Below are 12,274 nucleotides of genomic sequence, written 5' to 3' on the forward strand. Positions count from 1 at the left end.
GATCCGTCTACTCTGGAGATGGTCCTTTTATGTAAACTGATTCTTTGCTTTCCATATGACAGGGACTTAATCAGATAACATGACTCTGCAAGAACATTCTGCTGTGAAATCATTCACTTCACTATCCTGCAGTACATATACTGTACATATACATTTAAACAACTGTGGGAATTAAAATAGGAGAGAATGTACTGTTAAATTTCACAAATATTTCACAAAAATGTCAATTAACTGGTTCTAAATATTATAATGTTTCCAGTGTTTGCTGAGTTTGCCTGTAGATCTGTATTTTTCTGTTCTTAGGTGATGGTATAATTTTTTTTAATTTTTTTTATGTTTTCTTACATATTGCAATTTTCTAACAATTATCAACCAATTTTACTTAAGGAACTACAGGTATGCTATAAACCATTTGACCAATGTATTTTTAAAATGCATATAAAAATAAAAATAAAAATTTAATCTAAGAAGCCAATGTTGGACAAATTCTTCAAATGCATGTCTGTTATGCACACAATATACATAATGTAATTGCATGCTGGTGTAATATGTATAAAAGCTTGATAGGAATTATAATCTACAGTATATTTACAGCTTACTTAAAATAGAATATACTCAACCTATGCGCAAAAAGAATATATAAAATAAATTCTTGTAATTCTAGCCAACGGACAGTGAATAGATTTTAAGCATAGTTTGGCCTCCCAGTAACAAACAGTTTTATTTTATTTACATTAGAGCAGATATATTAATTATGACATGAATATAGGGTAGAAAAGTGTGGGTGGCCTGGGCCTGGGATATAAATGCAATTTGTAAGCAATTCACGATAATCCTGCTCTCTCTCTCTCTCTCTCTCTCTCTCTCTCTCTCTTTCTTTCTTTCTCTCTCTCTCTCTCTCTCTCTCTCTCTCTCTCTCTCTCTGTGAAGATTCCTGTACTCTCAGACTCTCTGTGCATGCATTATTGCACATGAGCGTCATATACACATACTAATGTCCTGTTTCTCAAACACAGCTTACTGATTTAATCTTCATCATCATATATGTAAAAATGCTAATCATGAAATATTTGTGGATCAACTACTTGTACACAATTTTGTTGACAAATGAGTCCATTAAATTAAAGGATAGAAATGGCCATTTTCTACAACTACTTTGATATTCTCAATCTATGCTGATGTCAGTCTACTGTATTTTGATTTCTATATTGATCTATATCAATGACATATTATGCATATTATGCATGATTCAAATGACACATTCAATTCAATTCAATTCAATTCAATTTTATTTGTATAGCGCTTTTTACAATAGACATTGTCTCAAAGCAGCTTTACAGAAATATCAACATGGTATACAGATATTAAAGGTGTGAATTTATCCCAACTGAGCAAGCCACTGAGTGGCAACGGTGGCAAGGAAAAACTCCCTAAGATGTTTTAAGAGGAAGAAACCTTGAGAGGAACCCGACTCAGAAGGGAACCCATCCTCATCTGGGTAACAGCATGATGAATAAACAAATCATGTACACTTGTCGGACGGTTCTGAAAAGTAATTGAATAAAATACACACTGAAAGATAGCTAGGTCACACTAGACTATTGTAATCTGTGGCTACTTGCAAAATCATAACAATACATAAATTAATAGAGCATCCAAAATGGCAATTCATTAATGTGTACTTAAAAGCCCACATGCCTGAACTATTCTCACCAGCTGCTTCACCATTCTGTTTTGTCTCCACTGTGTGGCAGACCAACCATCAAACCTGTCTTACTTTCTGCCACTTTAGTGTTGATGGAAACTAATGCTGACCAAAAGAACTGTGAAACAAGAACAAACTTTGGAGGTAAGTAATGCGAACATGTGTTTCTGCTCTTATAAACCTGTTATGTTCAATCTGAAAAAAGGCTTGAATGGTGAAATGGCCTCTAGTCACTTCACTCATAGTTAAAGTGGAGTGTGAACAGCCACTTTTAGGGCCTATTAAATCAATTGTCCTAACTAAATTAAAAAATAATAAATTAGTACAATTATTAATTAATCATATTAATGTTTCTTATAGAGTTAGCCATCAATATAGAATTAATGTTTAATTAATTAATAGAATTAATAGAATTTTTAGACACTTTAGATAGACTCAAATTTCTGTTGGTTTAAACTGATTTAGGATAGGGATGACAAGTTATCTTGTTATTACCATGTGTGATACCAAATTCAATTCTCCTGCACTCTTTACAACAGCAGTGAATTATTAACTGTACTAACATTTTTTTTCTCCAACAAATGTTAATAATTCATATGCATGAACATGACAGAATTTAAACAGAATTATCTAATAAGAGCCTATATGTATATTCATGTCCATGCTCAAAATGGTAAACACTTTCATAACTCTTTATCATATGGGGTTTCATATCACCATGTTACAGTTATGACCATATTACAGTAAAGTAATTCATAAATAATATAAATGACCATGTTATAATAATCAGTATTCTATCAAAAGGAGGAAAATAGCATTATTAATGCAGTTCATTGTTGGTCTGCTTATGTTTTCTTTGCAGCTTTATTTACCTTTAAATATATAGCCCCCCCAGTACAAGGAGATTTACATAAATTTGTTTACATTTACAGTACATAAGTAGAAATGTGGTGATTTCTCTCTTTATATATATATATATATATATATATATATATATATATATATATATATATATATATATATATATATATAATTTTTATTTAATTTATGTATTATTATTTTTCAGTGTAGATAGTTCATAATAATGTTAACTCACTGCAGGTAATGATATTATCTCAAAGCATAGTATAGAGTATAAAGGACCTCTATGAGCCAGGATACTCCATGTAAATTCATACATCCGAATTGCAATTAGACAATGGTATACATGTCGACAGTGTGCTGTTGTGTCTTCTGTACAGTTCTCATGGACTGACTGTTTCTGTGACCTTTTACTGGGCTTGTGACTGCACATGATCTTCCTGTTTCAAGTGACGCTACCAACTGCTAAAGTTCATGCAACATACTTGGATACTCATTTAAGTGATAGCACTTTGCTGAAAACTTTAGATCACTGTCAAAAAAATAAATCATACAAATTTAGCAATAAATCTCAAAAGCTAAATGTAAGCTTTTAAGAGAAATATAAACAGCTACCTGAGAATGTATACGTAGTTTGAGATTAGGGACTAGTTCAGCTACCTGACAAGTACACAGCACATAGGCACAGAAGTGGGGTCTATTCAAAGGCAGTACTCCTGACTGAGCTTCATTGATAACATCTTATCTTTTGAATCTGTATTCATTAGACTTAATAAAATCTTGTTTATTAACATCCTCTTCATCAAGCTCCACAACACAGCGTTTATAGAAGGTCAAGTTAAAGATGTATTTAAAAAGTGTCAGGGCAGTCTGCTAAGAACCTGGTGATTTATTTATTTATTTATTTTAATTTATTGCAGTGGTCTTCTATATAATAATAACTTCATTCAAAATGTAAAGGCACTTCCTCTATATTAGTAGGACAAAAACGACGACCTCATTTTATACTGTTTTACATACCATTTTAGTAGTAAACGTAAAATAATAATAATAATAATAATAATAATAATAATAATAATAATAATAATAAAAGCACATTTCTGTCGAGGGTATCATAGGCAGAGTGCAGTGAATGTTCTATATTACATCAGATTATTATCATCATGTTAGGTGATAAACCAAGTACCTGCAGTACCTGGAATCTACATTATTAAAGCCATGTTCGAAAATGTAATGAAATCTATTTAAGCGGTCGCAACAACATTTAATATGGAGCAAACTAATACTTATGATAAAATAAATAACTAGTAAACATGTCTGGCTTTCAAATATTTCTGTCAATATAAAAACGTAATAAACATGTATAACACAAATGTTATGTGCTATGTAGTCCTATTTTATAGTAATATGGAGGACTGTTGTGATTTGTGCGATACATGTGGGAGAATATATCCTACCAGTGGCAGAAATGTTTATCTTACTTTTATTTGGTATTACTTTAACTGGAATGTACAGTAAGCTACATTCATTTGTTATAAGAATGAATTGCGTATCATTCAAGGTCATTTTAAATATCAGACAAAACTCCTCATTTCATACATAAGCGTGTATCTGCGGTCTGCGCGTGTGATTTTGCAGAAAAGTGCGCGGCGGCTAAATTAGTTGCGTTTAGGTGGAAACTGCGCCAGTGTCCTTTGGATGTCGGATCGGAACCGAGTCGATGCGTTTCGGCGGGAAATCTCGGCCAGGTCGCTTTCACCCTGTGCTCTGTTCCACTCTGGTCTGTTTCACTGTGCTGTACAGAGTGCTGTAGTGCCGGGTTACGCCTGCCGTCGCGCGGACACTGAACAGATCCCGCAGATATCCCGCAGATATCACGCGCAGCCGACGCCTCTTGGGACATGTGCTCATGCCCGACGTAGCCAGTAGCTCGAGCGCAAGATACATACTATGACACTGCAAAAACAACCCGTATAATGCAACTGTCCATTGTTGAGCAGACGAGTGAGTCATTATTTGAGTGAGCAACCTGCTAAACCACTATGTGATCCAAAACAGGACACCTGCACCGGGTCAGAGTGCAGTCTTAAAATGCCTGTTTATCAAAGCTCTGTCAGGACTGATCAAAGATAACGTTTCCTACATACTGATTGAGAGTTGTACTGAATTTGTGTCCAGTCTGTTTCCACTGAGCTTTTTTTTCTTTCTTCTGTTTTGAACTTATGATCCCGAACAATCATCCTCTTCTAATGCGCATATCTATATTGATTACAGCAGTTATATCTTGCTTTCGTTTTACGCTAAAATTCATACTGACATCAAACGTCTGGGATTAATTCATGTTCTCGCCACGAAGCATGACACTGCTGCAGGAATGTAACTCATCAAGCCGCTTCCTCGCTGTCAAGCGGAGCAAAGCAGCATCCTGTACGAGCCGCCTGCGCTCTCTGACAAAGATTTCTAAAAAGCCCATCTTGCCCTAATCAGTCCAATTAGCAAAGGTCGTTGTGTGTGCGCGCTCGGGTGAGTGCCGGGAGGTTGTGAAAACAGGGGGGCGGCTATTAGACGAAACGCGATCTCCATTCATCAACGCTGTAATAATCAGCAGCGCACGGCTCTCGGGACGCTCTGATCACAACGATCCGTGGAAACAAACTGTTTACAAACACTGCCAAGACGAGACGAGTAGTCCTGATTGGCCATGTCACTGCCATGCAGTCCGAGATAGAGTAAAGGGTTGATACTTCCCAGTCAAACTCCTCTATAGCTATACATTCAAAATCCGTCCATCTCAATTATGCACGATTGACAGTGCACTCTGTTTGCATTGGAGCTTAATCGATAGATCAAGAGGAGCTTGTACCTCTGTTTGTTGTGAAGATGTGCTCATTCTTTCCACCTGAGAGTGGTTAGTCTGCGTGATGGGTGTATACAGTGTTACTTAAGAGCCTCAAACGTTAGGAAGTGCGTGGACCCGGATTATTTTAATATTCGAATGATTAACCACGTGTTGATTGATTGGAATATGGTTCATCAAAAATGTATGGGTATTATTTAATATTCCACGAACATAAACCTTTACATACACTATAATTATTAAACAGCACATTTTTAGACAAGTAAATAAATAAACAAATTGTTAAGCGCATAGTCATATTTACGCGCAACCGTCCGTGAAAGTTTTGTTTACAATACCGTAGTTAATATAGGCTATTGGGGGGGGGCGGGGGGGGGGGGGGTTAAAATGGATTAAAATGGGGTTAAAATGGATTTTCGGAAACTTTAGATTTTGGGCTCATGGGCACGTGTTGGTATATTAGATAGTTAGACATAATACTAGACACTGTCTTGTCACAGAATGCGTAGCAGTAAAACTTAGGCTATGTAATGAACAAATACAAAGCAATACATACTTATTATTATTATTATTATTATTATTATTATTATTATTATTATTATTATTATTATTGTTGTTGTTGTTGTTGTTGTTGTTGTTAAATGCATTTATTTTATTGACTTTTATAGACCTATTTATTGGCCTATATTCAGTAGCAGGTCGGTGCCAATTGTATATTAATAACTGTTCAGTTAAAATGACGTGTGTGTGTGTGTGTGTGTGTGTGTGTGAGTGAGTGAGTGAGAGAGAGAGAGAGAGAGAGAGAGAGAGAGAGAATTATATAAATTTGATAGATACAACACATGGTGTATAGGTATTTTAAACAATGTAGTCATATTTCCCTCATATGCTTTATTTTGCAGATTTTATAGACCTGTGCCATGTTTTAAGTAAATTAATGCACTGATGAGATGTTAGACGGTGCTAGATGTCTCTCCTCGCGCCCACATCACACGCCTGCATGGCTCCAGTGCACGTAGAAAAATCAAACAAGATTGGCACACCTTTTGATCCTTCACACATCAACCTGAAATTTCTCCTACAGGCGGCAGCGAATTTATAATTATAATATGACACGTGACTGCGCCCAACTCTCTTGTGGTCTCGAAGTTGCATCCTTAACTCGAATTCACAGTGCATCACTGTCGAAGCACTTTTCTGTGCCGTTTGCGCGAGCGAAGAAGTGTAAGAGTGTGTGAATGCTAGTGTGTGAGTGAGAGAGGTTCCTCGGCTGGTGTGATACACCGGCAGAACTGTTCACAATTGCGCATAATTAGAGAATAGGCTATGCTTTTTGAACAACACAACACAATCTCCCGAGATAAATTAACAACAAACATTACAACAAACAACATTAACACATACAATGCTATTTTAAGCCCTTTAGTTCAAACTAAAGTCATTTAAGTTTACATTTTAAAATCTTATTCCAACAGTGGTGAACTTGTTATTTTCCCATCGCTGTTTTCATCCGATAAAAAAAAAAGTCAATTCACATAAATTCCCGAAGATAAATGGACCGTTTGGGAAAGGCATATTAGTGATAGTCTGCACACTTGTCTTACCGGCAGAAAGCGTCCCTCGCAGAGTGCCCTGTCCTCTTTGACCGCATGCTGGCTAAACAGAACCTGTGTCCTCTGTAAAACGCTGTACCTCAGAGATTTAATTCTATATTTAATGCGCCCTCTGAGCGCCGAGCCGTTTCCGCACGCGCGCTTCACGTACCTTCGAGTACCTGCGCGCTAAAGACTGCTCATATATATATATATATATATATATATATATATATATATATATATATATATATATATATATATTTATATATATATATATATATATATGTATATATATATATATGTATATATATATATATATATATATATGTATATATATATATATATATATATATATATATATATATATATATATATATACACACACACTCCATATTCGCCTATAGGCCTACTATTTTCCAAAGTCAGGCTTTCAGAAACTGCTCTTTAAAAAACAACAATAACAAAAACAACAAAAACCCGCATTCATGCATTTTATTCCTATAGCCACTATTAGTTCATATCAATAACATAACGATTATTGTTTTATGCGTCTACTGTACTAATTTCGAGTGTTGAATGAACAATTATTAGTGGGCTGAACCCAAATTAACGCTGTGAATGTTATTTAAGCAAAGGGGATTTAACTTATAACTTAGGTAAATGTATGTACTCATATAGCATACTTGTATATATTTTATAGGCTATGCATGTTTCATTGGACGTGGTGTGTTAGAAGACAGGCACAAAGTGAGGGCTTTGCATTAGTGAGTGCAGAACTTTCTCTACGCCTTCCTTTCCTCTGCTTTGGGAGCGCCCCTTCTGAGCGCTCTTTGGTTACTCCAACTGTCCGTCAAACCCTAGACTTGAAAAAAATCTAACAAACAGAGAAAATCAAGGCTATTATTTCTATCGGTGGGCGGGTTTTAAATGAAGGGAATAATCAGTCAGCCAGTCCAGGGAGCCACCTCAAAGCATATCAGGTTACTTTGAATGACAGCGTAACCATGGCGAATAATTTGACTAAAACTATTGTCTTATCCTCGCAGTCCCTGGGTCGGATAACCAACCAATCAGAGTTCACACAATCGGTTTTCTTGCCAGCTTAGAATAATATTATTAAAACGAGCGAGCGAGCTCCGTAGTCGGGAGAACGCTATGCTGAAACGGCACAGAAAAGACGGCGAGCTACTCACTCGGGAGGGAAAACTTGCTCTCATGTTTTGTAGATGGATATACGGTGTGTTACTCTCGCTTGAGTGGATCTGAAGTATTGGGCCCACTTCATTCGGAGACGGATTTTATCGATATTCGAAGACGTTTTGAAATTGTATCGTTCATGGACTTCCAGCGCTTAAACCGTTGTGTTTATCGATAACTCGGACGAGGCAATTGTCAGCGACGAACCATGTCTATGCTTCCGACTTTCGGCTTTACGCAAGAGCAAGTGGCGTGCGTGTGCGAAGTCCTGCAGCAGGGCGGCAACATCGAGCGCCTTGGCCGCTTTCTGTGGTCCTTGCCGGCCTGTGAACACCTCCACAAGAACGAGAGCGTGCTCAAGGCCAAGGCCGTGGTCGCCTTTCACAGGGGAAACTTCAGAGAGCTCTATAAAATCCTCGAGAGCCACCAGTTCTCGCCGCACAACCACCCGAAACTACAGCAGCTGTGGCTCAAGGCGCACTACATCGAGGCGGAGAAGCTGCGCGGACGGCCGCTTGGAGCCGTGGGCAAGTACCGAGTGCGTAGAAAGTTCCCGCTGCCCCGGTCCATCTGGGATGGCGAGGAGACAAGTTACTGCTTTAAGGAGAAGAGCCGCAGCGTGCTGAGGGAATGGTACACCCATAATCCGTACCCTTCACCGCGGGAAAAGCGCGAGCTGGCCGAAGCCACTGGCCTGACCACCACTCAGGTCAGCAACTGGTTCAAAAACAGGAGGCAACGCGACCGCGCGGCGGAGGCCAAAGAAAGGTACAAGAACGTCCATAGTTACTCATATTTAATGACTGTGTGGATAATTTTACCGCTAAAAAGCTTGTTCAGGACCACAAAGGAATGAAAGTGGGGAGATCTCTGAGCAATCATCCCCCAAAAGTATTGACGATTTCGGTTTTCACTAGCCTACAACAGAACACGAGTTGTTTCCAAACTTATTAAAGGAGTTGAACGCATTTATTTTTTGGCATGTTTTTAAAAATTGGGCTATAATTATTTTAGCAGGATTTTTCCTTAACCAGTTATATGAATATAATAAAGGTGCATGAGGTTGGTTGTCAGATAGACGGTGTATTTGTCGAACTTCTGCCATTTTCACTTGTATTGGTTATTATTATTATTATTATTATTATTATTAATACTACTACTAATAATAATAGTAATAATAATAATAATAGTAATAATAATAATGTATACTACTACTACTACTACTACTACTACTACTAATAATAATAATAATAATAATCTCTGTTGATCGTATATGCATACATTGTCGACCATAACTAATTCATATTAATATAAGTGAGTTGTAATTTTGTAAAGTGTATTTATTTATTTATTATTTTGGAAAGATAGGCTTAAAAAAACGCTTAGTAGAGATTGCTGCCGGCTGCATGCTAATTCATCATGCCTTATTTCAGCCGCTCGTGAGATAGTGAAACTACAATCGTAGGTAATAAATCTGTTCATAATAATTTAGATGTATTTATTGGCGTCGTTTACACACACACACACGCACACACACACACACACACACACACACACACACACACACACACACAAATTGATAGTACAAGATAACATCAGTGAGTAAGTATTGTGTAATTCAAGAATGTCATTGATGCGACATTTATAATGATAATAATTCCTTACATTTATATAGCACTTTTTGTGTGGGGGAAATCTCCTCAACCACTATAAGTGTAGGCCTGTTTGTAGGCCTCACCTCTCAGTTTATATCATGATTATCAGTCAAGTACATACATGTATTTTAAAAATCGCTAAGCATGCAGTAGGTAAGATTTTAATAATTACTACAATCCCTGAAATTAATTAAAAGTAGAGAACATTATATTTAAATACCACTCAAGATAACCAATTGTACTCACAGCTCAGTTGTCGGTTAGTTGTGGTTTTTTTCTTCAGCATCACTGCACACATTTTCCTATTCATTTAATCAGTCTTATGCTGTAGGTCCCGTTTATATTTCCCCTTTTTATATACATTCTTTTATTTTGATTTTCATAGGGAGTGTACGTCAGGTCTCTAAGCATGACCAGAAAACGACTGAAATATTTTTCTGAATGGCAAAGTTGTAATCTTACAGTTGTAATATTTTACAGTGGCACACTTTTTGGTTTCTAGTTTATGGTTTTTAGTTTCATTTACTTGGTTTATTTTTTTTAACGTATTATTTGTAATTTGTTCATGTACAGAATTTTTCTGAAAACTGTCCTTGCTCTAGACGTACACACGGTTAAAGTTTGTTGTTCTTCTAAAGCCTCGCTCCTGTTTTTTTTCCCCCCGTTTGTTTTTGTTCAGGGAAAACAACGAGAACTCCAACACGAACAGCCACAACGCACTCACGTCGTCCATGAACGGAAACAAGACGATGATGGGCAGCTCGGACGAGGACAAAACCCCAATCGGAACTCCAGATCACACGTCATCGAGCCCAGCGCTGCTGCTCACTTCCGCCTCCGGCCTCCAGCCTCTACACGGCCTGGCTGCTCCGCCGGCACCCAGCGCAGTACCAGTGCCAAGCGCCGTGACTGTACCAAGCGCTGACTCAATGCACCACCAACACCACCACCACCACGGCCTGCATGACACTATACTGAACACTATGGCCTCCAACTTGGTCGACCTGGGCTCTTAAAACGCAAAAAGCTAGGAGCAGGACGCTTGTCGACTACAGACTTGTGGAGCAAGAACACAGACAGGGAAGGTATTGGACAGAGGGAGTAAGTTGTGGATGATGTTTTGGATGGCCTACACTCAATGCCAATAAGAGGGTCCTTGATGAGGTATTTTTCTAGAATGTAGACTAACGTTATGCTCAAAGCCACGGAACTACAAGGTCTTAATTCTTGTTTCCGACGTCGTTATTCCTTTAGATTTCGACACATCTGTGACTTCTCGGTCGTATACCCCATTTGTTTACATATTTTCTTTTTTAAGGCCATAGTGAGCTTCCTTTTGATGGGGTGCCGTCATATGAAGTGTTTTATTACCAGCACAGCGATTATTAAGATTAGCTTTATTTTCATTTGTATTTTTTTTTCTTTTTGGAAAGCGACTGCATGTAAAACTTTGCGATCAAATAAAATAAATATAAGCCCGATCCCATCATAGTTTCATATACCCTTTACAATAAAAGCTAATGTGCATTTATTGAGAGCGATATGTGTTTGAATGGTTTTGTTTGCATATGCAATGTTTTCGTGTTTGGCACGGTAGGCTCCAGATTATAGCCCACAGGCAGGAAACATAACATTTTCTCGAGTTTGTACGTATCCTTGTTGCTAATATAATTCAGCCTTGGTGATCTTGTCCGTATACCAAGTAATCTATATATTTAAGTATATGGATACTCAAGTAATTATTTATTTTAAAAAATACTTGCACCTGTCGACAAATGACTGTAAAGCAATATAATTATAGTATATCAGTAGCTAGACTTATGTTCGTTGAGAGCAAAGTGTGAATATATATTTAATATTTATATTTTTAACACGCCCAATTAAACATTTACTAGCGCAAGTGAGGGTAGTTCTATAAGCACACAATGTCCTTCCTCAGTGTTTAACATGTACTACAGTTCATCATATGCTGTAACTATATTCACCATAAGCTTGCGAGTTTAATGACGATAAAGATACATCTTGTACACTAGGAGTATTTCCCTTCATAATATCTAAAAAACTGTATTTTTTATTTCGTTTCACAAATATGCAATTAGCATGGACGTGACAGCACTGCTACATTACAAGCTACTCAAGAGTCGCTGTTTATTTAATAAGGCTGGTGTGTTGTACTTGCATATATATATATATATATATATATATATATATATATATATATATATATATATAATTTTTTTTTAAATAATTCACAGTAACACAAAAATATTTTTACACCGACACAAGCTATATACAGTGAGACATGTTGTCAGAGCTCAATGCAGGATCAGGTTGAGTGCCACTGACTGCACGATAACTTTTATTTAAGATGACCTTAACATTCAGCGTTTAGTCTGAAGCTATT

General features: G+C 37.0%; 1 protein-coding gene across 1 annotated transcript; it reads left to right on the top strand.

Moving 5' to 3' along the window:
- Window positions 1–8,021: 8,021 nt before the first annotated feature.
- Window positions 8,022–12,039, top strand: six2a (SIX homeobox 2a). The gene is made up of 2 exons (XM_053620829.1): window positions 8,022–8,983; window positions 10,550–12,039. Exons 1-2 carry the CDS (start codon window positions 8,424–8,426, stop codon window positions 10,884–10,886), a joined length of 897 nt encoding a protein of 298 aa, XP_053476804.1. The 5' UTR covers window positions 8,022–8,423; the 3' UTR covers window positions 10,887–12,039.
- The last annotated feature ends 235 nt before the right edge of the window (window positions 12,040–12,274 follow it).

Source organism: Ictalurus furcatus, chromosome 3 (assembly GCF_023375685.1).
Source record: "Ictalurus furcatus strain D&B chromosome 3, Billie_1.0, whole genome shotgun sequence".
Lineage (NCBI taxonomy): Eukaryota > Metazoa > Chordata > Actinopteri > Siluriformes > Ictaluridae > Ictalurus > Ictalurus furcatus.